Source organism: Oryctolagus cuniculus, chromosome 1 (assembly GCF_051225735.1).
Source record: "Oryctolagus cuniculus isolate XC-2025 breed Fujian yellow rabbit chromosome 1, ASM5122573v1, whole genome shotgun sequence".
Lineage (NCBI taxonomy): Eukaryota > Metazoa > Chordata > Mammalia > Lagomorpha > Leporidae > Oryctolagus > Oryctolagus cuniculus.
The window spans coordinates 167,325,906-167,353,574 of NC_142867.1; the positions used below are offsets into that span (position 1 = coordinate 167,325,906).

Genomic DNA, 27,669 nt, shown 5'->3' on the forward strand with positions numbered 1-27,669 from the left:
CTTCCATCAACTGGTTCACTCCCCAAATGGCCCCAATGGCCAGAGCTGGGCTGATCTGAAGCTAGGAGCCAAGAACCTCCTCCAGGTCAGGTCTTCCCATACTGGTGCAGGGACCCAAGCGCTTGGGCCATCCTCCACTGCTTTCCCAGGCCCTAGCAGAGAGCTGGATCAAAAGTGGTGCAGCTGGGTCTTGAACCAGCGTCCATATGGGATGCTGGTGCCACAGGCGGAGGATTAACCTACTACACCACAGCACAGGCCCCTGGGATTTTTCTTTTCTCCATGGGCCATCTCACTCATCTGATATTTAATTAATAACTACCTGCTGAGACAGAACAATCTATCTAGCAAGAGACCACATTCACATCTACCTTTTCTTGAGTTTCCAAATCTTATATTCTTCACTACCAGACTTCTCCACTTGGGTTTAACACTGGCACCCCAAACTCAACATATTTCAGCTTAATTTCTTCTCACATCAACTCTTCTTCACAATTGCTAGTCTCCATGAAAGGAATGAACAGGATTTCTCTAAATTTTGCATTAGTTAAGAGTGTGCCCACATCTAATGAAGTCCTCCAAAGTCCCCCTCTCTGCTCTGACCTTATGGCCAACAACACCTGCTCAGTAAGCTCTTGTCTGAGACCTCTGTAAGCAATGACTCACTCTTTTTTAAAAAATATATTTATTTATTTATTTGAAAGAGTTGCACAGAGAGAGAAGGAGAGGCAGAGAGAGAGAGAGAGAGAGAGAGAGAGAGGTCCTCCATCTGCTGGTCCACTCCCCAAATGGCCACAATGGCCAGAGCTGAGCCAATCTGCCAGGAGCCAGGAGCCTCCTCCAGGTCTTCCATGCGGGTGCAGAGGCCCAGGGACATGGGCCATCCTCTACTCTCCCAAGCCATAGCAGAGAGCTAGACCAGAAGAAGAGCAGCCGGGACTCAAACTGGCACTGCAGGAGGCGGCCCTACCCGCCACGCCACAGTGCTGGGCCCCGTAATGACTCACTCTTCACCTAACTCCAAACTCTAATCTGTCAAGTCAGCCTGATGTCTAGCCTGCTCCCGATTCTGTCTTCAGCTCATCTGGTAATTGCTTCTGGTTCTTTGTCTATGTTCTGCCTAATTTCTTTAGTAGTGTAAAATCTCAATTGAAAAATTCATAAAGCTTAAGTCAGAATGTGATGGAAGATCACATCATTCACCTTATGAAACTAGAAAAAAGAGAAAACTAAACCTAAAGCAAACAAAAAGTCAGCAAATATTAAGCAGAAATAAATGAAATAGGGAACAGAAAAAGAGAAGGTCAACGAATTCAAAAGTTAAAGATCAACAAAACTGATACTTCTAGCTAGACAAAGAAAAAAAGAGAAAAAGTTCAAATTACTAAAATCAGAAATGAAGGAGGGGATTACAGAAATAAAAGCAATAATAAAATATGAAGAATTATATGCCAGCAAATTAGGTAACTTATGAAATGGACAAATTTCTAGAAAGATAAAAATTCCTATCACTAACTCAAGAAGAAATAGAAAATCTGAAGAGATCCATAAAGAAACATTAAATTTGTAATCAAATACAACTCAAATATAAGTTCAGACCCAGATGGCTTCACTGGTGAACAGTGAAAAAAAGAATTAATACCATGACAGGTGCTGTGGCGTAGAGGGTAAAGCCACCACCTGCAGTGCTGGCATCCCATATGAGCACTGGTTCAAGACCCAGGTACTCCACTTCTGATCCAGCTCTCTGCTACGGGTTGGGAAAGCAGTAGAAGACAGCCCAAGTTCTTGGGCCCCTGCACCCACATGAGAGATCTGGAAGAAGCTCATAGCTCCTGGCTTCAGCCTGGCCCAGCCCCAGCCAGCCGTTGTGGCCATCTGGGGAGTGAACCAGCAGACAGAAGATCATTCTCTGTCTCTCCTCTTCTCTCTGTAACTCTGCCCTTCAAAAAAAATTTTTTTTAATCTTACATAAAATACATGATCATCTCAACAGATAGAGAAAAGGCATGTGACAAAGTCCAACATTCTTTTATGATAAAAACACAATAAACCAGGAATAAAAGGAACTTCCTTAACCTGATATGAAAAACTGATATCTAGCATCATACTTAATGTTAAAAAAACTGAATGCTTTTGCCTAACATCATGAGCAAACAAGGATACTCACTTTCATCATTTCTATTCAATATTATATCTAAGATTCTAACCAGTGAAATTAGACAAGAAAGTAAAATAAAATGCATACAAACTAAAAAGAAAGAAGTAGGGGTTGGCACTGTGGTACAATGAGGCTAAACTGCATCCCATATTGGAGTGCCAGTTCAAGTCCCAGCTACTCCATTTCTGACACAGTTTCCTGCTAATGAACCTGGGAAGCAGCAGATAAATGATGATTCAAGTCCTTGAATTCCTTGTTACCCATCTGGGAGGCCCAGATGGAGTCCCTGGCTCCAGGCTTTAGCCTGCACCAGGCCATTGTTGCAACAGCCATTTAGGGGGTGAAACAGAGGATAGACAAACTCTCTCCTCACTCCCTTACTCTCTTTTCTCTCTCCCTCTGTCACTATTCCTTTCCAATACAAAAATAAATCTTTAAAAAAAAAAAAGAGTAAAACGAACTTGAATTTTCAGATGACATGATTTTATATACAGAAAATCCTAAAGAATCAACAACAACAAAAAATACCTACTAGAATAAGTGAGTTCAACAAATCTACAGGATAGGTATCAGTATACAAAAATCAACTGCATTTGGCGCCAGTGCCATGGCTCACTTGGTTAATCCTCCACCTGCAGCACTGGCATCCCATGTGGGCGCCGGGTTCTAGACCCGGTTGCTCCTCTTCCAGTCCAGCTCTCTGCTGTGGCCCGGGAGGGCAGTGGAGGATGGCCCAAGTGCTTGGACCCCTGCACTTGCATGGGAGACCAGGAGGAAGCACCTGGCTCCTGGCTTCAGATCAACGTAGCTCCAGCCGTAGTGGCCATTTGCTGGATGAACCAACAGAAGGAAGACCTGTATCTCTCTCTCACTGTCTAACTCTATCCATCAAATAAAAAAGAAAAAAAAAATCAACTGCATTTATTTTTTTAACATTTTTTAAGATTTTTTTTTCTTATTTATTTGAAAGGCAGAGTTACAGAGAGGCAGAGGCAGAGAGAGAGAGAGGTCCTCCATCCGCTGGCTCACTCCTCAGATGGCACCAACAGCCAGAGCTGCACCAGTCCAAAGCTAGGAGACAGGAACCTCTTCTGGGTCTCCACACAGGTGCAGGAGTCCAAGGACTCGGGCCAATTTCTCTTGCTTTCCCAGGCCATAGAAAAGAGGTGCACTGGAAGTGGAGCAGCTGGCACTCCAACTGGCACCCATATGGGATGCAGGCACTGCAGGCGGCAGCTTTACCTGCTTAAGCAGCAGTGCTGGCCCCAGTCAACTGCATTTATATGCACCTGAAATAAACAATCTGAAATTTAAATTTTTAAAAAGCTCCATTTATAACAGCATCAAAAAGAATACAATATTTAAGACAAATTTAACATGAAATGCATGATTTGTATACTGAAAATTACAGAATATTGAAAATAAATTTAAAATACTCTAAATAAATGAAAACAAATCCTATGTTTATGATTGGAAGACTTAATACTGTTAACATGACAATATTCTCCTAACTGATCAGCTTCAATGCAATTCCAATTGACAACTCAGCTGAATTATCTGCATAAATTGATAAGTTGATTCAAAAATGTATATAGAAACTTGAATGACTCCAAATATCAAAAAAAAAAAAAAAAAAAAAACCTATTGACCGACACCGCGGCTCACTATGCTAATCCTCCGCCTTGCGGCACCGGTACACGGGGTTCTAGTCTCAGTCCGGGCGCCGGATTCTGTCCCAGTTGCCCCTCTTCCAGGCCAGCTCTCTGCTGTGGCCCGGGAGTGCAGTGGAGGATGGCCCAAGTCCTTGGGCCCTGCACCCCATGGGAGACCAGGAGAAGTACCTGGCTCCTGCCATCGGATCAGCGCGGTGCACCAGCCGCAGCACGCCGGCCGCAGCGGCCACTGGAGGGTGAACCAACGGCAAAGGAAGACCTTTCTCTCTGTCTCTCTCTCTCTGTCTACTCTGCCTGTCAAAAAAAAAAAAAAAAACTATTGAAAAAAGACAACCTGAATTGGAAGACACACTCCCCAGTTCCAAAATTTACTACAAAACCACTTAATAATATTGTGTGTTAGCATAACAATAGACTTCTGGATCAATGGAATAAAACTGAGAACCTAAAAATAAACCCTGAGGTTATAATAAGTTGATTTCAACATGGATGTCAAGATAATTCAATGGGGAAAAAAATCATCTTTTTATTTTTTTAAGAATCACCTTTTTATAAAAATGGGGCTAAGACAACTGAATATCTATTAGCAAAAGAATGAAGTTGGGCTCCTATTTCATACCATCTACAAAAATCAATACAGCATAGATCACAGACCTAAATCTAAGAGCCAAAACCATAAAATTCTGGAAGAAATCATGAATACAAATCCCTGTGACCTTCAATTAGACAATGCCTTCTTAGATACAATATCAAAACCAAGGCAATGAAAGGAAACAGATAAACCAGAATTCAGCAAAATTCTAAACTTTCGTGTTCTAAGAATACCATGAAGAAAGTGAAAGGCAATTCAAAGAATGGAAAAGACGTGAAGATCATATACCTGATAACAAATTCGTCTCTAGAATATACAAAGAACATTTAAAAGACAACTTAAAAAAAGACAAATATCCAATTAAAAAGTAAGAAAAGGATCTAAATAGACATTTCTCTGAAGAAAACAGATAAATGTCTAATCTCATTTAAAAAAGATTGTCATCCTTAGCCATCAGCAAAGAGCGAATCAAAACAATGATATTTCATAATCAAAAGGATAGCTATCAATTAAAACAGATATAATAAGTATTAGCAGGATAAGGAGAAATGAAACATTCATATATTGCTGGTGGAATATAAAATGATTCAGCTGATTCAGAAAATTATATTGAAGCACCTTAAAAAGGTTAAACTTACTCACCATGTGACCCAACAACTCCACTTCTAGAACAAACTCAAGATGTATACAAAGATTTGCACACAAGTATTCATAGCATCATTATTCATAATAGTCTAAAAACGGAAACAACTCAAATGTCCATCAATTGATGAGTAGAAAAACAAAATGCAGGGGCCAGCATGATGGCACAGCAGGGTAAGCCACTGCCTGTGATGCCAGCATCCCATATGGGCACCAATTTGAGCCCTAGCTGCTCCACTTCCATTTGTACTCCCTGCTAATATAGCTGGGAAAGCAGAAGATGGTCCAAGTACTTGGGCCCCTGCCACCCATGTGGGAGACCCAGATGGAGTTACAGGCTCTTGGCTTTGGCCTGGCCCAGCCCCAGCAGTTGCAGCCATTTGGTGTGTCAACCAGGGAATGGAAACACACAAACTCTCTTCTCCCTCTCCTCCACCCCCATAACTCTACCTTTCAAATAAATAAAATATTTTTTTAAAAGAAAGAAAAATAAAATGTAGACCATTCATACACTGGAATATTATTTGGCCATAAAAAGAAAAGAAATAATAGCATATATTATAACATGGATGAATCTGGAAAACACTATCATCAATGACAGAAACCAATCACAAAGAATACATATTGTGTAATGTCATTTATGTGAAACCCAAAACAAGCAAATCTATAGAACCAGAAAGATTAGTGGTTGCCCATGGCTTGGAGGGTTACTGTTAATGGTTAACAGAGAATAAAGAGTGACTGCTAATGAGTACAGGGTTTCTTTTGTGATGATGAAAATATTCTAATCAACTAGTGATCTAATTGTGGTGAACTCTGTGAATATACAAAAACCACTTAACTCATAGTCAAACAACTGCACCATCCGTATTTAGAAAAACATTTGTAATAGAATCGAAAACATAATTCAAGGTTTACAGAGACTCTTAAATATAAATATGGATCAAACATGGAAGTACTACAGTTTTAAAAAAATCAGAATTTTTTATCTTTGAATTATACAAATAGTCTTTATATTTGTTTACTTTTGAGAGTACCTACTTTCCAAAAGGTCTGCAACTGCTCCAGGATCTACTGCATTTTCAAATACCTGCAGAGAAAAATGTAGAAAACAAATTTTCAAAGTTTTTATTAGGTGCTTATAAACTGTAGATTATATTCGTCTAAATAATTAACATGTGAAAAAAATCCAGCAATACAGTATTTTAGGATTCAATAGATGCATATAAATGGGTACATGGCTAAAGTTCAACAAATGACTACACAGTAAATGAAAATTAACCTAAGAGCAACAAGTACAAGGATATTTGAGTTAGCTAAATCTACCACATGCCTAAAATGTCATCACCTTGACCTAGCTCAACTATCTGTTGCTAAAATCACATCTTACAGAGTGGTCATTTGTTACAGCAGTTAAGATATAGGCATTTGGGTAGTGAATGGGCAGTTGGAAAATTTCTCTCCCTCTCTTTCAAATTAACAAAATAACATCAACCTCAAAGTCTTAACTATCTAGAAAAACATCCTACATATAACAGATACTTAATATTAATTCAATGAATCACCTCTTTCCAAAGAATTGCTTATGCTAAAAAGTAATATAAATAGAAAATCTAGCCTATGTGTAACACAAAAGAAAAGCTAAATACTAGCAGCCATACTTTCACAGAATTAAACCAACAAAATGAAAGTCTCGTAAGTTTCAAATGTACCATATAAATAACAAAAAAGCATTGTGATATGTGCCTTGCTACTGCCAAAGCTGCATATTTTATCCCTGAGACATAAAGGTTTGGGATAGGAGTGAAATAAAAGGCATGGTTCTCCCCTCCTCCTGAACTCTAGAACTCTGTGAGAAATAAAGTTATCAACAGAGTTTGATTTCAGGCCTTAAAATTCTGATTTAAATGATCTTTAAACTTAAGCATGGTTAAATCTGTCCTCAAGTCCAAAACCAAGTCTGTTTTAAGGAATGAACTAGTGGTTGTCCCCTGTAATCCTTTTTTTATCTTACTGACTTGAATTATTAAGCAAGCAAATTTCCATAGCTTTTTTTCTGCCTAAATTGTTTCAATGATTGCAACCTTTTGCTTTCACTTATTGTTATGGGTTGAATTGTGTTCCCACTCCAAATTCAAAGACAGGAATTCTAACCCCAGTGTCTAAGAATATGACCTTATGTGCAGATGTAATTAAGTCAGAATGAGGTCATACAACTGGTGTCCTTATTGAAAAGGGAAATCTAAGTACAGGGACTGTTCAAAGAAATACTTTAGACAGAATAAACTCAACAGAATTGATTTAAGCAATGAGAAATCATGAATCTGTAAACTCAGAATCTGAAGAGGTTCAGAGAACTCCACTGCTGCTGTGTGGATTGCCAGTTTTTATAAGTGGATGTGGAAATAAGACAACTACATTTGATCAGTTAGAGTAGAAAGACTCCAGTCAGAGCTAAGTCAGCAGTTTCTGATAGGCAGTCTCTAGTGAGAGGTTAGTTGATTAAATCTAGTTGGTGAAGTTTCGAGTTTCACTTTATTTCAACTTTATTTGAAAGACACAGAGGGGCCAGCACTGTGGTGTATTAGGTAAAGCCGCCGCCTCTGGTATCCCTTATGGGCGCCAGTTCAAGTTCCCACTTCTGATCCAGCTCTTTGCTATGGCCTGGGAAAGCAGTAGAAGATGGCCCAGGTCCTTGGGCCCTTGCACCCACGTGGGAGACCTGGAAGAAGCTCCTGGCTCCTGGCTTCAGATCGGCACAGCTCCGGCCATTGCAGACAAGTGGGGAGTGAACCAACAGATGGAAGACCTCTCCCTTTGCCTCTCCTTCTCTCTCTGTGTAACTCTGACTTTCAAATAAATAAATAAAACTTAAAAAAGACACAGAGACAGTGATTTTCCATCCATGAGTTCACCCCCCAAATGCCTGCAACAGCCAGGCTGTGCCAGACCAAAATCTAGGAGCCAAGAAAACCACCAAGTCTCCCATGTGGGTGGCAGAACCCAAGTATTTGAGCCACAATCTGCTACCTCCCAGGGTACATATTAGCAGGAAGCTAGATTGGAAGCTAAGGAGCTAGGATTTGAATAAGGCACTCTTAACTGCTGTGCCAAATGCCGATACCTCCACCCCCCCAATTTTTTTTGCAATTAGCACATGGAAAGAATGGCATGTAAACAATGGAGATAGTGCCATTAAGTCAAGGAACTATTGGAAGCTAGAAGGCATGGAACAGACTCTTCTCTAGTACTCTAGAGGGAGCAGGGCCCTGCTGACACCCTGATTAGCCTTCTGGCCTCCAGAACTGCTAGACAAGTTTCTGCTGTTTTTGCCAAACAGTTTGTGGCACTTTGTATGGCAGCTCTATGAAACAAATATACCCATGTCTAAAAAGATTTCTCAAGTGTGATCCCAGGGATGAAGATGATCTTACCAAACAGGATGCCTCCCACATTTTTATTAGGAATTTGTTTACGCAAATAACTGAAGACAATCAATTATGAATTATAGAAGAGGGTCCCAGAGACAGAAGATATTTATTCTACTTACTGCAAATGTTTGCAGCTAGAGAACAGAACAGACACAAGAAAGCTGGAATCAACCAGAGGAAGAAAGCTTGAATATGAACCTAAACAACTCATATGACAGAGCAATTATCTCACTGCATTTATAATGTAGAAAATGGCTCTGTGATATGTTTCACAAGTGATGTCAAATGTATTGGTTTTCAACATAGCAGCGGGGACACCTAAGACAAGACTCAGAGGTTCACATTCATTCATGGGTCAAGAAGGTTGGACTTGGAGCCAGAACTGTGGCATAGCTGCAGTGCTGAAATCCCATGTGGGCGCTGGTTTGAGTCCCAGCTGCTCCTCTTCCAATCCAGCTCTCTCCTATGGGCTGGGAAAGCAGTGGGTGATGGCCCAGGTGCTTGGGGCCCTGCACCCACGTGGGAGAACTGAACAATCTCCTGGCTCCTGATCAGCTAAGCTTTTGATATTGCAGCTATTTGGGGGAGTGAACCAGCAGATGGAAGGAACTCAATCTCTTTCTCTCTCTCTCTCTCTGCCTCTCTGTAACTCTGGTTTTTTTTTGTTTTTTTTGTTTGTTTGTTTGTTTTTGTTTTTTTTTTTTTGACAGGCAGAGTGGACAGTGAGAGAGAGAGACAGAGAGAAAGGTCTTCCTTTGCCGTTGGTTCACCCTCCAATGGCTGCTGTGGCTGGCGTGCTAAGGCCGGCGCACCGCACTGATCCAAAGGCAGGAGCCAGGTGCTTATCCTGGTCTCCCATGGGGTGCAGGGCCCAAGGACTTGGGCCATCCTCCACTGCACTCCCGGGCCACAGCAGAGAGCTGGCCTGGAAGAGGGGCAACCGGGACAGAATCCGGCGCCCCGACCGGGACTAGAACCCGGTGTGCTGGCGCCACAAGGCGGAGGATTAGTCTACTGAGCCGTGGCGCCAGCCGACGCTGTTTTCAAATAAATAAATCTTGGAAAAAAAAAATAAGAAGGTTGGAATAGATGTCACTCTCCAAGGTCACTTACACATTTGTCATTCTGTGCTTTCACAAGTTTATATCCTTGGACTTCTCATAAAAAAATTTTTAAAAGTCTTCTACAGGACAAAATCAAAATTGATAAAACATAAGGAAATTCTTGAGAGGGCTGTATTTTCACCATCTACTTTTCAGCACTTCTAACATGTAAATAGGAGAAATAAGTACCTTTGCATTTTAATTGTGTGTTTGTGTGTTTCAAGGTAATAGCCACTTATTTCTTTCCCCTTTATCCATCCAGTTTTGGAGAATTGTTATTGAAATTAATAGGCCAGGATTTAAACACTAACATACTACTCTTGCACTGCAGAAAAATCAAATTCATCCTGGCCCATCCTCAGACAAAACATATGGGTCACTTTCTGATTCTCGGGCTTCAAATCAGATATACTCTATGCTGCAGCCTTTGTTCTCCCCAAGACTCACCTCAAAGATACTGTTTGGGGCAACATCATTAGACTTATTAAGGTTACAACCAATTCTATCTCCACATTCCAAAGCAAAAACAGGAAAGCCTTGTGAGTGACTGCATAGTGATGAAATGAATAGTCCATTAAATACTGAAGTGCGAAGAAGCTTGGTAATGTTTTAGCTATTTATCCCAACAGTCAGTCATTGGAATGGGAGCAAGCCTTTATCATGGTGGCTAAACAACCCAGCTATGTATGACCTAAGGAAACTCAGTAAATCTGAAGAGCCTTCTTGTCTTGGGGAAGAATTTCAGTTACAGGAATTATCTCATTCACTTAACGGGTTGTGTTGTTTTCTGGTTCTCAACATGTTTTTTTTCTAAGGTTCCCAGTTTATTGGTAATCTTGCTCATAAATGTAACACAACTGCCTCTAACACTGCCAAGAACGTTGAGAAATGCTCTCTGTGCTCCAGTTAGAAAATGCCATGGGAGTTCCAAGAATAGAAAACATTGACCAGGGTATTTAGCACTAGATTGACAGAACTTGGCTCAGACCTGCAATGCCAAAGCATGGCTTCCAACCATGGCTTGGCTTCAAGGCCCACTGTGGTTCTGCACTAAGCTCAAGTGCCTTTGGGTTTTTGGTTTTGTTTAGTTTTATAAGAAAATTTACAAATAACTTTGCAAGAATGTGATCCTTATAAGCACTATTAGATTATCTTCAGAGAGCAAAACCCAGTGAAAAAGTCAATCATCACCTTTTCAAATCTCATGCACCGCTGAATCACAATAGGGAACACAGATGGAAAGCAGTCTGTCTCCAGGTACTGATTCAAGAGGTAGATGCCGAGGAAAACATCCTGCTTGTCAGGCAGGAACACTCCTGGGCAAGAAACCTTAAGAAGAAAATGAGAGAGCTAGCAGGGCTTCTTTTTGTTTTGTTAAACAAGGCTCTATTTCTATTAACCACCCACAATCGCTGAGATCTGCTCCAGCCCCACACTCGATCACCTGCACCCGGCAGCAGCAAGGTCCTCCCCCAAGTCCTCTCCTCCCTCGCACAGGAAATTCCAGTTCCCCGCCACGTCTCCGCCAGGTGTCACAATCGCGCTCCCGCCGCCGTCTCCCCCGCACCTCCGGGATGGCCGTGCGGAAGCGGAAGAGGCTGCAGGACCGGGAAGCCTCTGGTTAGGCCCGCCGGCTCCCGGGGCAGGGCCCCCAGCCGCGATGTCGAGCCCCCGGAGGAGCGTCGAGGGACGGCCGCTGAGCGCCTCCTCCTCCAGCAACAGCAGCAGCCCCGGCAGCCCGGCCCTTGGCGGCGGCAGGTTCGAGTTCCAGTCCTTGCTCAGCAGCCGCGCTCCGACCACCGAGCCCACCTCCGCCCGGCTCCGCGCATCCGAGAGCCCGGTGCACCGCCGCAGCTCCTTCCCCTTGGCCGCAGCGGGCTCCTCGCAGGCGCCCCCGCCCTCGCTGCCCGAGGATGACCGCATGGACCTGAACCCCTCCTTCCTGGGAATCGCCCTGCGCTCCCTACTGGCCATCGACCTATGGCTGTCCAAGAAGCTGGGGGTGTGCGCCGAGGAGAGCTCGTCCTGGGGCAGCGTGCGGCCGCTTATGAAGCTGCTGGAGATCTCGGGGCATGGCATCCCCTGGCTGCTGGGCACCCTCTACTGCCTGTCCAGGAGCGACAGCCCTGCCGGGCGCGAGGTACTCATGAACCTGCTCTTCGCACTGCTGCTGGACCTGCTGCTGGTGGGCCTCATCAAAGGGCTGGTCCGCAGGCGGCGCCCGGCCCACAACCAGATGGACATGTTTGTGACCCTCTCGGTGGACAGGTACTCCTTCCCCTCGGGCCATGCCACAAGGGCTGCCCTGGTGTCGCGCTTCATCCTGAACCACCTGGTGCTGGCCATTCCACTGAGGGTGCTGGTGATCCTGTGGGCCTTCATCTTGGGCCTCTCCAGGGTCATGCTGGGGCGGCACAATGTCACCGACGTGGCTTTTGGCTTTGTTCTGGGCTACATGCAGTACAGCATCGTGGACTACTTCTGGCTGTCACCCCACAATGCTCCGGTCCTCTTTGTACTGTGGAATCAACAATGACATCATCTCACTGGCACCAGGAGGTCTGAAGGTTTCCACATCCGGTGTTGCCCAGCTAAACCAGCTACATACAGTTTGCCCCTGTATTAAGAGATTCCAGGCTTACTTTGGGATTTCAGGTGTCCCACGGTCCTGATATGTCGCTAGGCCAGAGCATGTGCTAGTCTTTTCTGAAAACAGTCATATTAGGGGAAGAAAAAACAAAAACAAAAAAAACCCTACTGTATATTTATTTAATAACGGTTTATATCTCCAAGACAACTGCAAAGAAATCAAGCTGGGGTGGTTATATTATTGCTGGTTTTTGAAAGTTGACATCACTAAGGTTGGTTTTGTAATCCCATCAGTCAACAAATCACTTGTAAATTGAAGTTTGAGAAAGAAACATATTCTTCATTCAGTAAATACTTATATACATGCAAATAAGCCACATCCTAATCCTAATCCTCTTCATGAGCTAAGATTTTATACAGTATTCTAAAAGTCTAAGGCATAGGTTTTCCAATGTATTCCCTGGAGATCTATTGCCACAGCTGGGGAGATTTCTTCTTAATTCTGATTTTCCTGGTAAGCTTCTTTCTTTGTTGTCTCTTCCGTTTTTGTGGACTGGGTAATGAGAAAATAAATTGTTGTACCTGTCTTTCCATCCTCTCCCCCTACATCTTAAAAGATCTTGAGATATTTGTTTCCCACTACTCTAATACCGTCCTTTAGTATTCAGAGAATAAGCCAAGAACTTTGTTGAAGAAGCAGAACTTAAACGGTATGCGTATCTAAGGTGCTCACAGAAAAGTAAGGATGCGAGTATGGCCTCATGGTTCTCATGACAACTAATAACATGTCAAGACAGGCCACAGAAGCAATTGCTGGGGAAAATCAGAGGAACTGGAAGTTTGGAGGTAGACTGCCCACATGGCATGCTGATGACCAGGCTGGCAGGAGATGGGGCCCGGCTGCCTGTCATCTCTACTAAGTAAATAATAATGCTCTTCTTTCAGGATAATGAAATGAGAAAGTAAGCTGATTCTTTTTAATGCAAGAGAATAAGCTTAAATATGCCACAAGGATGACCCTGTATTCTATAGTTTTTCCTATGGAATCCAGTTTTCCTGTATTTTAGGTGGCAGTATTGAATTTGTAATTCATCAATTTACAAGGCACAAGGCAGACCTACTACATTTCTGTCTACACTGACCTTTACATTTAAAGTTGTTCATCCATGGTGCCTTTCCAAATCATAAAACCAAAGACCACCTAATATATGGTGGGCTCTCATCATTATTTGGCCCAGAAAGACGGGAGAGTATGCACTTTGAATACTGCTCTACCTGAAAGGAAAACTTCTATACTACCCATGAAAATGGTGTCTTCAGATAATCTTAATTACCCATTATTTTGGCATGTATAAATAGAAAGCATTCCATAAACCTTTGATTTGACAGAGGTGCAGATGAAATCTTAACAGAATGGCTGTGATGCATGGGCTCTGACTGCAGGAAAGCATGGCCTTCCCAGAGGGAAGAGCACCCTGAAAGAGGGACAGCTAGTCCCATAAATAAAATGAAATCATTGGCATCCTCACAGTACCCTGAACACTGACTACCTCTTCACTTGGAAAAGCAGCCAAACTGTGAAGCTCTAAGTGGTTTGAGCTTGTGGTTTAACCTTAGAAAGAGCCTTCATTTTAATCACAGCAATATCCAGGCCAGATTTTTGGAAGCAATGATATTTCCTCTTGCAGCATCCTAAGTCTGAATATTGAGGGTCTACCTTCTGGTTCATAGTTGTGCTTCTAGGATTCCTTGCTTTAGTTGCTGGGGCCTGAGTTTGCTGACTTTTAAAGCACAGATCAATTCACCTGACTTTCTGAAGCACCCTAAGTACTATAGCATAGAAAACTGGTTTCTTTATTACGCCAAGTTGTACACTAATGAATGCTTTTAAAAACTCAGAATAAATAATGTTGAATGAGGTGACATGAAAACTTGCTTCATTTTTGCCTTCAGGAGGGAAACTGATATATCATTCAATTTCTCAATGGCTCCTTCATCTTCCTGTACAATTTTGAGAGCTTTAATTGACAGCACAGTTGATACCAACTGGCTCTATCTGCTGTCAGCAAAGTGGGACAAATCCAGGACTTTTGATCATGTCTCACAGCTGCATGTATGATGAAACCACAGCATTTTCCAATTGCACAGAGGCTGTCCACACATGCCATGGCAGTGTCCTGCAAGCATTATGTTTGTAATTGCGGCCAGTAGAGAAGCTCCTAGTAACTTGGAGGCAAAGCTGCATGTCAGTCACTAAGTACAAATGGACTGGAAAATGAAAGCTGAAATGGCATAAGGGAGGACTGACTGTAGTTGTTGTCCTAGGACCTCACTTACAAGGGTTAGATGGATAATCATAAAACATTTGTCGAGACAGGCACTGGGAGCAGCCGTAAGCTACTGTGTGGGAAGCCAGCATCCTGTATCAGAGTGCCTGGGTTCAACCTGCAGCCACTCCACTTCTGATTCAGCTTCCTGCTAATGCACATCCTGGGAAGCCACAGATGACGGTTCAAGTGTTTGGGGAGACTGGCAGGATCCTGGCTTCTGCCTGGCCCAGCCCTGGCTGTTGCTGGCATTTGGGAAGTGAATGAGCAAGATGCAAGTTTTCTCTTTTTTTTCTCTCTCTCTCCCTGTTCATCTTTTCAAGTAAACACTTTTTTTTAAGTTATATTATTCCCTGGTTATTAAAAGTAAGTTTTTAAATCCTTTTGTAAATCTTTATCCTAGAAAAGAAAATCTTCCTTGGACTTAATGCAGGGTTATTTTAAAAGAAAGGAAAAGCTCAGGATAAAGCTAAGAAATGTTGGCTTTAGTTAAACAACAAAAAAAAAAAGAGGTTGGAACACTTGAGCTGCAATAGGACGTCGGGGGAGGCCAATGTGGACAATCTTAGGGACAAGGGTACCATCTGCCCAAAAGATAAAGATGGGTGTGTGTGTGAAGTGGGAGAGAGGTGGCACTAAACCATAGGGACAGTGTAAAAATCTGACGAGGTTATGGGTCTCTTACCGCCCGGATCTGCAGTTCCACCACCACCTCCAGAGGCATCGTTCCCTGCGTGGGCGAAACGACCGGAATGAAAAGATCCTTCCGTGCAGTCCTGGAGCAACCTTTCTTAGTTTAGCTCAACCCCTAGAGCAAGTGCTCCCAGAAACTTCCCCAGCCCCCTGCCCCACCCCGTCCCCCATCTGTCCCCGCCAGCCCGGGTCCCTCCCACCGGGACGGGTCTCACAACCGGAGCTGGAGTGTAAGCTTCCAGAAGGCGGAAGCGTCGCGTTGCCATGGGCATCCAAAGCTCCGCCTTCCACCGGGGACGCGCGCACGCCCTGCGCTCCGCTGGGAACGCGCGCTCTGGACGTCTGCTTAGCGGGCCCTGCGCTGGCGGGAGGGGCTGGCCGGGTCCGGAAGCAGTGGCCAGATCTCTAGGTGCTAGGGAACCTAGTTTTCTTTCCCTCGACTCTCTTAATGGCCCCAGGAGCTACGTTAAAATGTTCAGTTTCCATTCAAAATGTGGAATGAGAACATAGCTCCGTCATAATTTAAGTACGACTCATTTTTAGTAACTAAGCGACCCCTAAACCCTGGAACTTCTGTATGATGATTTAATACAGTTACCTGCCCTTAAAAAGTATTCTCTTCCTTATTAAATGTTATATCTTCATGTTTGGCTTAGAAAACACAGTCATCATCAAAAACAAGAAATTAAAACGTGTGCTAGTTAGAAACCCAGCAATAATCAAAGTTTATAAATTAGGTTACCTACAATGGAAATATTTGTCAGTCTTTCTTCAGCGCATTGTTCAGGTTTTTCAGGGGTTTAGTTAATCTAAGAGAAGCGTTGAATTACATCATCTCCCAATGAGTAGTAACCTTATTTACCCAAAGCCACAGTTAACAGTAAAAAGAAAGAGAGAGAGAGAGAGAGAGAGAGAGAGAGAAAGTAAGAAAAAATAGTGGGCAGGGCTACAGTTGTTACTAGTAGAGAGGGAGTCACTTTTTTTTTTTCTGTTCACTGTATTTGCCCAAAACTGAAGGGGAAGGAGTTGCTGCTTTTAACCAATCTGAAAAATCTGTCTCTGAAAAGAAAAGAAAAAATCCTACATAGTGTTGAGTCATTTATTGCTAATATTTTGCAGTGAGATTTAGGCAATTGGAAATAGTGCAGAAAGATTTCCCAAGACAAAAGTTAGGTGTTTGTTTCTCTGATTGGAGTCCCTGGAAGGGAAAAACCCAGTGTGATGAAGAAGCATCTATTGTGTCCTTATTCAATTCCTGTGCTCTCTCTACATGTCATGAGATACCAAGTGGCCGCCAGACCCCTATAATGTGCAGAACACCTATTTGTCACTGACTCACCTGTTTGTCACTCATGTTAATAAGTCACCAACACCAAAGCTAAGGTGTCAAAAGTGATAACCAAAACAGGTTAGTAAATAAGTAGCAGAGGTAAAATAGAAGAGAGAAATCAATACTAAGGATCTAAAAAGTGCTAGGAACATTGCATATGCTAATTCATTTCATCCTCACAATAACTCTCTGAAGCAGAGACTGTTATCCCTATTTTCAGATAGAGACAGCCACATTTGAATCCAGATGTGCCCCACCACATTACTGCCCTACAGCATAGACATCCTATTGCTACCTGGAGATACAGTGTCCCATCCAGCTCTCTTCCTATTCCTAACTTCTGATATAACTGGCCTCTCTTGCTTAGCTGCTGACAGCCTTCTCATTTCCCTCCAATTCTGGTCATCCTTTTTCTGTCTCTGTTTATCCTCCTCTGCCTGGCTAAGCAACGTTTTTAGGTCCTCTCCTTTCCTTGCTCTATACTCTTAACTTGGGTGCCATCCAAAATGGGTATTGATTAACACATGTACACAGATTCACTTATCCTTCTCAGGCCTCTCCTACTTCCCTGTCTGCCTTCTTCGGTTCCATACTATTACCCATATTTATCATCTTTGCAGCAACTGTCACACTAGCAGCTTTACATTTATTCTTGTGATTGCTGATTACTCTCTCCATAATCTGTATGTTCTGCATGGCTAAGTGTTTGCATACTAAATACCTGGCAAAGCAGATGCTCAACACATACCCTTGAGTAAATGTTAAAAGTGCAGAGATTATCAAACCAGTCTATAAGGGTTCATGTACGTGGGTAAGGGGAGGTCCTGCCACATCAGGGCAAATTAAATATGCATAATGAGAAAGAACAGAGTGCAGCAACTTCTGCTAGTATGCCAAGAGGATACTGAAGGGTAATAAATGAGCTAGCAGGGAATGTACTCTGTAAATTTTACCCACCATGATCACCAGAGGCTACTGGTTGCCATGGAGATGCCTCTGGCCCACCTGGCAAAGTATTCATCATTGAGGCTACCACCTCTGCGGGAGGCCAAGCAAAGCCATTCAAGGATCAGACTGTCACCACTTCAAGAGAATGGCTTTACTACCGTGTAGGTACCTCATGGTGGCAGCAAACAGATTCCAACAATTTATATTCCCAGAGTGCTTCTGCAATGCAGCTTTAACAGCAATGACATCAGCATTGCAGAAATGACACATCAGCACATCCTGCCCACATCCTGATGCCAAACAAGAAAACAAAAACTGACCCAAATGGGAATTTTCCAAAGAATAAGAATATGATTGTCAAACAATAATGGGCTGAGATTTTCCTTTTAACCAAAAATTAATTAAAAGACACAAAGTTATAAACATATTTTTTAAATAAGAGGGATATTCACATGAAGGCTGAAGCTCTGAAAAAAAAGAAGGCACTCATGAGAGGAGTATAGAGAAATAGTCACACATTGTTGGTGAGGTTGTAAACACATATAATGTACTCGCTTTCTATGACTACTGTAACAACACAAATTTAGGAGCTTCAAACAAACAAAATTATTATTTAAAGCTTGGTGGACCAGAAGTCCAACACATATCTCCGGGGACTAAAATGAAGGGGCCTGCAGACTGCATTCCTTTTACCCTTTCTATGTCCTTATTTTTCCAATGTTAAAGACTGCCCCTATTCCTTGACTCAAAATTCCCTCCCTCTGTCTTCAAAATCAGCAACATAGAGCTAAGTCTTTCTCATGCTGCCATTTCTCTGGTTCTCTTTTCCACTTTAAATAAATACATAAAATATATACATATATAAATATATTTTTAAACATCTTGTCCATTTAAAAGTTTAACTTCTTTTTTATTTACTTCAAAGGCAGAGCCAGAGAGAGAGAAATAGTTCATATGCTGGTTCACTCCTCAAATGCCCACAACAGCTGGGACTAGGGCTGAACTAGGCTAAAGGCAAGAGTTAGGAATTCTACCCTGATGTGTTGGTGGCATATGCCCAAGCACTTAAACCACCATCTGATGCCTCACAGGGTACACATTAGCAGGAAGCCAGATTGGAAGTTAGGTAGGAAGTTAGAAATTTAGCCTCTGTGTGTGTGAGACAGGCCTGAAGACTAGCACTTACTGCAAAAGCTCCAGAAGCCCAGCATTTTGCACTTCAAAGCCCTGCCCAGACCCTGGTTAACCTCCCAGGTGGTCCCAGCCCTTCCCCCAAGGAAAGCTCCCGGGAGAATTCTCTCTCCTAAGGGACCAAATGGGTTACCTGACCTGATAACATGGGGCAATAAAACCTTCACAGACCCGAAGGGAAGTCCCCCTACTCTGCCCTCCAGCAAATCTGAGGAGGAATTTGCTAATTTTCACCCAACAAACCCTACTGCTAGGACTCCCCATCCTTTGTCCTGGAGGAGAGTGGGAGGTGGGTAAACAGACTCCCTTAAAAACCTAGGGAAGTCCAAACAGACTGTGAGCTCAGCTCTGCCTCTTAGCTGAGCAGCCTGCCTGGCCTGCCCAGGTGTATTCTCTCCATTCAACCATGTAGCACTGCTCTCCCCCAGTCCGAGCAACTGGGCACTCTCTGTCCCTTCTGTTCTGATGAATGCCCTGTTCTCAACAAAGCCTGCTCTCTGTCTCACGCCTGAATTCTTTCTTGAGAAGACAAGAGCCCCATGGCTTCCATGGCCTTTCCTCCAGTGACAGAAGTACAGGCAAGACAATCCCAAGTATTCTGAAATGGAAAGTAGGTGTCCTAAGCAGCAGCTTAACCTGTTGTACCACAGCACCCTCCCCTCAGTCTTCCACTTTTATATTTCTGATTACATTGGAACCACCCAGATAACCCAGGATAATGCTCCTATTTTTAGAGTCAGATGATTAACAAACTTAATTCCACCTACAACCTTAATTTCTCCTTTATCATGTAAGATAACGTTTTTCCAGGAACCAGGATTTAGGGTATGGACATCTCTGGGACCTGTTATTCTGTCTATCACATGTAAATTCTCTGCAGAAAAAATTAATAATGTCCACCAAAATTTCTATTTGGCTCAGAAATTCCATGGCTAGATTTTATTCTAAGGGTGTGGTTTCACAAAAACACAAACACATATGCTTCACCATTATCTAATTTTATTTATTTATTTTGAAGAGGAGCAGACATTTGGTATAGCAATTAAGTTGACACTTGGAATGCCTGCATCCCACATCCAAGTGCCTGGGTTTGGATCTTGACTCTGCTCCTGATTCCAGCTTCCCTGCTAATGCAGACACTGAGATGCAGCAAGCAAAGGCTCAAGTACTCGGGTCCCTACCACCCACATGGGAGTTCCTGGCTCCTGGTTTCAGCCTGGACCAGCACAAGCCTTTGTGGGAGTTAAGACACTAACTACTTGGGAAACCTGCATCCCCTATTAGAGTGCCTGAGTTTGAGTCAAATCTCCTCTCTGGATTCCAGCTTCCACATAGTATGCACTCTGAGAGGCAGCAGGAAGTGACTCAAGTACTTGGGTCCCTGTCCCCTAAATGGGAGCTGCAGATTGAATTCTGTGCTCTTGACTTTGGTTTGGCCCAATCCCAGATATTACAGGAATTTGAGGAATGAATCAGCAAATCTCTATCAGTCATAAAATGAAAATACAAATTTTAAATATTCATAACAATTTTCAAAAATCTTTAACATAGCTTCAAATAAGAAAAGCCAAGGGCCAGTGTTGTGACACAGAAGTTAAGCCTCTGGTTCAAATGCAGGCATCCCACAATGGGACAGGGATTCGATTCCCACAGTCCTGCTTCCAATCCATCTCCTTGCTAATGTGCCTGGAACAGTAGCAGATGATGGCCCAAATACTTGGACCCCTGCCACCCACATGGGAGACTCAGAGTTCTGGGCTCCTGATTCCATGCTCCAGCTATTGCAGCAGATAGATCTCTTTTTCTCTGTCCATTTCTGCTTCTCTCTCTGTCACTCTTTCAAATACACAAATCTTTTTAAAAGGAAAAATAAAAGTTATCATATCCTTTCGTGAATCTCCTAACAAAACAGCCCATCAAGTAGCTGGCACTATGGTGTAGTACCTGCAGCGCCAGCATCCCTTATGAATGTCGGTTCGTGTTCTGGCTACTCCTCTTCTGATCCAGCTCTCTGCTATGGCCTGGGAAATCAGTAGAAGATGGCCCAAGTGCTTGGGCCCCTGCACTGCGTGGAAGACCCAGAAGAAGCTCCTGACTCCTGACTTTGTATTGGCCCAACTCTGGCCATTTGCGGCCATTTGGAGAGAGAACCAGTGGGTGGAAGATCTCTCCCTCTCTCCCTCTTTCTCTAACTCTACCTTTCAAGTAAATAATTCTTAAAAAAAAAAAAAAAAATAGCCCACCGGGGCTAGCGCTGTGGCACAGTGGGTTAACGCCCTGGCCGGAAGCGCTGGCATCCCATATGGGTGCCAGTTCGAGACCCGGCTGCTCCACTTCCTGTCCAGCTCTCTGCTATGGCCTGGGAAAGCAGCAGCAGATGGCCCAAGTCCTTGGGCCCCTGCACCCACGTGGGAGACCTGGAGATAAGCAAATTACTGTGATATGTAATACAAGTAATTCAGAAAGAAACCCATTTAAAGGCACTATATTATTAGAACAGTGGTTTCTGCATCCAAAACAGAAGCAGGCAATTTGAGTACTTTTTTTTTTTTTTTTTTTTTTGCCAGGCAGAGTTAGACAGTGAGAGAGTGATATAGAGAGATTATATTGAGTACTTCTCTAAGTCCATACACTTCTTGGGAATTTTCCTCAAGAATCAGGAATACTTCTAGGAAGGAGTCAAATTACAACCAAACCGCTTTTCACAATTTTAAAGTCATTTGGGATCTAGATCCACACATGGGAACCATTTTACAAAATTTTCTTAGAATTCATGAGTCAGGTTCATATGTTACTCTCTGTGTTGTGCTTTGATTCACTCGTATTTGCAGGCTCAGTCCTTATATAATTCCATAAGCAATGTCCTTGGCCATTTGGACATAGCCCTTCCATCTAGAAGTAATTTCTATAGAGAAAAAAAATTAACATGGTCTTTTAAGGTTCAGCTGGCTAGCTCTATGAGAGGAGTAGATAAATTATGACACAAAGCAATTTCTAAGGAATTCTATTATCCTATATAAGAAAGTGGGAGAGAATGATTAAGTTTTAAGACTTAAGTTCCAAATATCTACTCTGCTTGGGTACTGGATTTAGACCCTGAAATCACCAGTGGCTCAAGATGAGACTACCTCTGATTTCATGATGTCTATTCCTTCTTCTAACAAAACATAACTGTGTTCCTTTTTTACTCTCGTCTGCCTTTATTTAATCCTGCATCTTGTCTTCTATCCTTGTTTCTATCCTTTATTTCCTATTCATTTATTCAGCACATTTTTATTGAGTTCCTACTATGTGCCAGATATTGTTATAGGCAATGCAGGTAAAAGGGTGAACAAGAAAAAAAACTGTGCTTTTGTGGAGTTTAGATTCTAGTGGGGAAGAAAACATAATAAATGAGTAAACATAAAAAAGATAATAATAGTATGATGAATGGTGGGAAGGAAAATATCAAAGGTGGTGAGACAGAATGTTACAGGTTAGAGCATAAGAGTCCAATTAGACTCAGCTGCCAAGTTGGTCTCTCTAGGGTAAGACATTTCACCTGAGAAGCATGACCACGACTGAGATGTTAAACGAGCTAATAGAAATATACTGGCAAAGGGAACAGCAAACACAAAGGGCCTGAGTCAGGAGAAATGGGTGTTTGAGGAATGGAATGGCCAATGAACATACTAACAGAGACCTAGAGCAGGGAGTTACGGAGTTACAAGATGACGCTGAAGAATTAGGTTGCCACTAAATTGCACAGCAACTTAAAGAATTAAAACAGTCAATGTGATTATTTACCTAACAGTCATAACCTCTTCTTCCTTGTCAACAGAACCCTAGTTGTGTTTGGACGAAAATGCATACAGTTCCAGGTAATAAATCATAATTTATTAAGCCAGTTCTGGCCAATAACATACAAGACAGTCACTAGAAGCTTCTGGAAAATATATTTATCCCTAATATAAAAGCCATAAGTAAATAAAGCTATTTTTGCCTCCTCTCTCGCTTCCTGCTTTAGCTGTTGTTATGTTTTAATTTCCAGAGCTAGGGTACCCATCTTGCAACCATGACATAACAAGCCTAAAGATGCAAGTCACCAATTGTTGGACAGTAGAGGAATAACCTGGGTCATTGCTACAACTGGCAAATGTTAAACCTATCCTGGGACCACAAAGCTTTATCCTTTTTGTTCAGTAAACAATAAATGTCCCTACAGTTTAAATATCTTTGAGATTTCAGTTACTTGCATTGAGAGAATATAACTGATATAGGTGGGATATGACATGATCTGATTTAGATATGTGCAGCAACTGTACAAATACATTATATAGTGAAAGAATGGAAGAGAAGCATGGACAACTTCTCCAGTAGTTCTCAGAAGGGAGCATGGTCTCCTGACCTAAGCAGAGAACAGTAAAGCTGGAGAAAACTAGATTCAAGGCACATTTGGGAGGAAAATCACAGGACTTGCTGACGGTTTAGACATGAACAGTGAAGAACGGTTTAAGCCCAAGATTTTGGACTTGATCGTGATGTCATTCATTGAGAAGACAGAAATAAGAGGTTTGGGGAAGGAAGTGGGATCCAGAGTTGTTTTTTGGATGTATTAAATGTACAATCTGTATGAGTCATTCAAACAGAGATGTCAAATCAGCAGGTAAGCATATTTCTCTGAAGTACTGTGGTAAGGTCAGGGCTTGAATTGCAATTTGGGAATTGTCAATTTAATGTTATTTAAAGCCACATAAGTAGACAAGATCGTCCCCGCCAGCCAAAATATGAGGAAATCTAAAACTAGAGGCCTGCTAGAACACAAAACTGAAGAGAAATAGTGAAAAGGTAGGGGGAAAACCATCATCACCATCAGCATCATTTAGTATTTTTGTAGAGCTTACTTTATGCCAAGCATTGCTCAACTCACCACGTGGCTTCATGACAGTAAAGAGAAAAAAGTGCTGTCCTTTTCTTTCTCCCTTTCTGTTTTCTCCTGTGGTTTTCACTCTTAAACTCAGTTGGTTTAGATGCAGTGCTTCTCAACTTTCATTTGTAATGATTAAGTTCTATAGTCACTGGAAAATATTCAAATAGCATAATAGAGGAGTTGAACGTGGAAAGATCCTCAGAAACTTTGCTCCCATCTCACCCACCCTAGGCAATCACTAACAGTTTCTTGTATACCTCTAGAAAATTTCCAGAGACTTGTTTTTACGAAACTAGGAGGACCCCCCCCCCATATATGTATGTATCTCCACATATATATCTAATTCTACAATGTGCCTTATTTAACTCAATACATTTTGGAGATATTTCTACTATCAGTAACTGTAGATCTACTTGATTCTTTTTAAAGACTCAAAGAACCCTACTGTATTAACAAGCCATGATTATTTACATTCCTCTTTTTTCCTTATCACTCAAATAAATTTTGTAGATAAATCTTCGGATATTGGTGCAAAAATAACTGTTGGATAACTTCCCAGCAGCGAAATTGCTGTATGAAAGCACTTATGACTCTCATATGGTCAAATAACAGCTCTTTTTTGTCATATCTTGGCCAACATTTGGTATTAAGCAATTACAAAAGTTTGCCAATCCAGTAGATTGAAAAAATGGCGTCTTGTTGTTTTTATTTGGGCCTTTTAAATTGTGAGCAGAGCAGCAAGGCCTGATGGTTAAACATGCACATTTTGGAAGTTACATTCGGTGGGCTGGATTCTGGCTGTTCTTAACACGTACGACCTCCGGAAGGCCTCATTTTTTTTCTTCTTCTCAAAAAAATAAATAAATAAGTAAAATTTTTAAAAGGATATGGCGCCAGCACAAATCTTCAGGGTTAAACGCCAGAAGTAAACAAACAGGGAGCCCTACACGGTTGCTTGAAGCCAGTTAGGGTCCTCCTCCTTCCAGCAGGTTTTGCAGAACTCGCTTGGTACCTGTAATTTGATATGTGAAGAAACAGGCTCTGCTTTCAAGAGTCGGCCCCCTACCCCGCCTGCTCCACCCTGAGACCTACTGTTCCTGTGTCAGTGTACGTGCAAACAAAAAGAGGCGACACGGTCGGTCCGCGCACCTCCCGGCGGGCAGGTTTCTAACACGACCCGACATTCGCCACCGCAGCACCGTGAAGGTTAAGTCGTCGGCGCTTAAATGCCTGAGAGAACAAGTTTTAAACGAGAAAGGATTCTAAATCCACCCTACACACGCCCGCCGAGACGCCTCTCCGCGGCCACGCCCCATCCGGAAGTGACGCTGCCCGTCGGAAGCCTCTTCCGCCACCCGCCGGCGGCTCGGCCCCGGCTGGCGCGGGCTGTGCGTAGGCATCGCGGCCAGCGGAGGGATTGTGGGTAACGAACCCGGCCGGCTGGGGCGGCTGCCTCCGCGCAGCAGGGTCCGCTCACGCCAAGTCCGTTGGCTGTCGCTGTTATTGTGCCGGGGACAGCGGGACATGGAGCAGCCGTGGCCACCGCCGGGACCCTGGAGCCTCCCTCGGGTCGAGGGTGAGGCCGAGGAAGAGAGTGACTTGGACGTGTCCCCCGTTTCCCCCCGCTGCCCGCAGCTGCCGGGCGGTGGCGCCCAGGTGAGAGGGGCTCGCGTTCTGCTGGGGGGTTGGGGCGGTGCTGCCGCACAGCCCCCAGGAGTGCCGCGTCTCCCCGGCCCCCTTTGCCCTGTTCCTAGCTCTCGCGGGGCTGGGGGCCTGATGCCACCCCGCCGCTGTTGTAGCATCCTTCGAGGGAAGAAGAGGCGGCCGTGTGTTCTTTCGTTCGTTCCCAGCCTCCCCCTCCGCGCACACCTTTTCTTTCACCTTGGCTGATCCCTCCTCACCCTTGGAAGGCGTCCCTCTTTTCCCCCTCCCTGACAACACCCAGATTTGGGGCGGTTCACGCCGTATCTACCGTTGACCCTTTGTCCTCTTGTGATTGCTTTTATCCGAACACTTTATTAAGTCAGAGGCTCCGGCACTCTTGCCCACTCACTGTTGAGTTAGGGACAGTGCACGATTGTAGTTCGTGAGTCCCGCAGATTACACACGCGGGTTCACCCACGTTGGTAGCTGAGCAGATCCGTGTAAATCTCGCTTTTGACGCCGCTTTGGGATTTACACCTCTCCCACTCGCGTGTCTGGCTTCCCGTTTGGTTGTTTTGCTCCACGTCATTTTCCGATAAAAGCATAGAAGCACACACTTGCCTTTTTCTTTCAGACTTTTCCCCCAGGTACCCGATGCAACTTGTGCTTTCAGCCCAGTTTTCTTGCCCCTGAAACTTAATTCAAATAATTTTGAATTTTTCTGAGTCCTATCTTAGGGAGAGCTCGCCTGCGTCACTTTGTCCTTTTTTTTTTTCTTTTTCCTGACCCGAGTGTGTTTTGGAAATATGTTTCAGAATTGCAGACTAAACACTAACATGGTCAATGAAATACATTGTAGATGTGTGCCTTCTGAACTCATTTTGCTAGATGTTAATGAAGAATGGTCATTTAAAACGTTTACCAATAAGTGGAGGATCATCAATCTTACGTCTGACTAACGGGATTACTTAGCTTCACACAGAGAAAAATGCTGTTTCATAACCACAGAGTGTTCTTAAGCCAGCGAGTCACTGGGAAAGTGAGAGCAGAATGAGAGTTGATGGGTCAGTAGTCATTCACTAATTATGGATCACTAATGTCATCCTTATATACAAATGTGTTATAAGCACATACTGTGTCACAGACAGAGGGAAGGAGTGAACACCAGCTGCTGTTGTCAATTTCGAAAGAATATGGCAAGGGAATGAATAATTCAATCAATAACTTCTTCAGTAACCTAATAGAAACTCAGGATTTTAAAAGTATTATTATTTTACTTGGGCACTTACAAACTTGTTTAACTGAAAGAGATTTTAAAAGTGAGTCAGCCTATCACTTTCCTTAAAAGTGATTTCTGTGAGTCCATATCGCTAGTTAGTGGCCAAGTTAAAACTCGAGTTTAGGACTCCTAGTCCTGTATTTTTCCCCATCTAAATGCATGTCTTATCCTGTGAAGTACTGTAAAACTTTGTTGACTGAAACTACCTTTAAATGGTCTTAAAATTTGCAAAATGATTACTAATTCTAAATTCATAAGCTTATTACCTCTATGCTTTTGCCTTGCTAACTTTAGGACTTAAATTTTTGGAAAGAAGAAAATGTTTAATCCAATCTATAGGCATCTTATAATCTTTTTAACAAGTGTTTAAAAGCTTTGGCTTGGGGTCTTCCTCTCTTGGAACCCCCCTCCTGGCTGCTTTGGTAGGAGGTTCCCAATTTAAATAAATCTTGTTTTTCTATTAAAAAAAAACTTTGGTTTGATTTTTACCAATTATGTGGAATTTAGACATCTTAATGTAATAGACGATCTGTAGTCCAAACATCCGATCAATGTAAAGACAGATCAGAATATAAAGATTCAGTAGGAGATTTTTGATATGTAGAGTTACATTAGCAGACATTAATGCTGAGTTCCTTTTACAGAATTTATGTTCATTAAAATTCAACGATTTTAATGTTCCCCTAAAATTTTAGTATGTTCACAGATTAAAATATGACCAAACTTTTAATCACTTGAGTGCATGGTAGATAGTTTGTCAAGAGGGCCACATGTTGTCTAGGTAGTCTGTGGAGAAGAATTTAAACATAAGTCATTTTTAGAATTAATTTGGTTTGAGAAATATTTGCTTGCACCCAATTTAAAAATGCAAGATACTTCCACTTATCCATATTACCATTCTTGGTATATCTTGGTATTCCTTCCAAAATAAGTTTTATAGCTTCATTTGTCTCCTCTTCTTGTCCCCATTTTAAGCATAGCTGCTTCACAGTTATGCTTGATCCTATTCTAAGATAGCAAAAAGTAAAATAAATGTTTCACTGGGTTAGTTAGGGACATGGTGTTTGGTACCTGGGCTGTAAACCTGCTGAAAGAGTAAACAACATCTGAATAGCCAACTGTGTGCACATTTGCTCCAGTAGAAACCTGAGTTTGCC

At 42.7% G+C, this 27,669-nt stretch overlaps 2 protein-coding genes across 38 annotated transcripts in view; one reads left to right on the plus strand and one right to left on the minus strand.

Moving 5' to 3' along the window:
* The window catches only part of SPATA6L (spermatogenesis associated 6 like), a 110,018-nt gene extending 85,105 nt beyond the window's left edge, over positions 1-24,913 (minus strand). For 3 of the 34 annotated variants that reach the window (XM_089337376.1, XM_089337362.1, XM_089299101.1), the window contains exons 1-4: positions 15,430-15,608; positions 15,204-15,248; positions 10,794-10,931; positions 6,110-6,158 (exon numbers count right to left, since the gene is read on the minus strand). In XM_089337376.1, coding sequence (XP_089193502.1) covers positions 6,110-6,158; positions 10,794-10,931; positions 15,204-15,248; positions 15,430-15,483 — 286 coding nt within the window. In that variant the 5' untranslated portion in view covers positions 15,484-15,608. Of the gene's footprint in view, positions 1-6,109; positions 6,159-10,793; positions 10,932-11,046; positions 14,117-15,203; positions 15,369-15,429; positions 15,667-23,589; positions 23,738-24,536 lie in introns of those variants that run through there. The other 31 variants (XM_089337404.1, XM_089337379.1, XM_051858308.3 and 28 more) reach the window with 24 other exon arrangements.
* The window catches only part of CDC37L1 (cell division cycle 37 like 1, HSP90 cochaperone), a 30,679-nt gene continuing 27,892 nt past the window's right edge, over positions 24,883-27,669 (plus strand). For 3 of the 4 annotated variants that reach the window (XR_016210200.1, XR_016210199.1, XM_089299127.1), the window contains exon 1: positions 24,920-25,245. Coding sequence is in view for 2 of the 4 variants with exons in the window: in XM_089299127.1 (XP_089155253.1) it covers positions 25,114-25,245 (132 nt within the window). In the remaining 2 variants the exon portion in view is untranslated. Of the gene's footprint in view, positions 25,246-27,669 lie in introns of all 4 variants that reach the window. The other variant, XM_051858356.3, reaches the window with a different exon arrangement.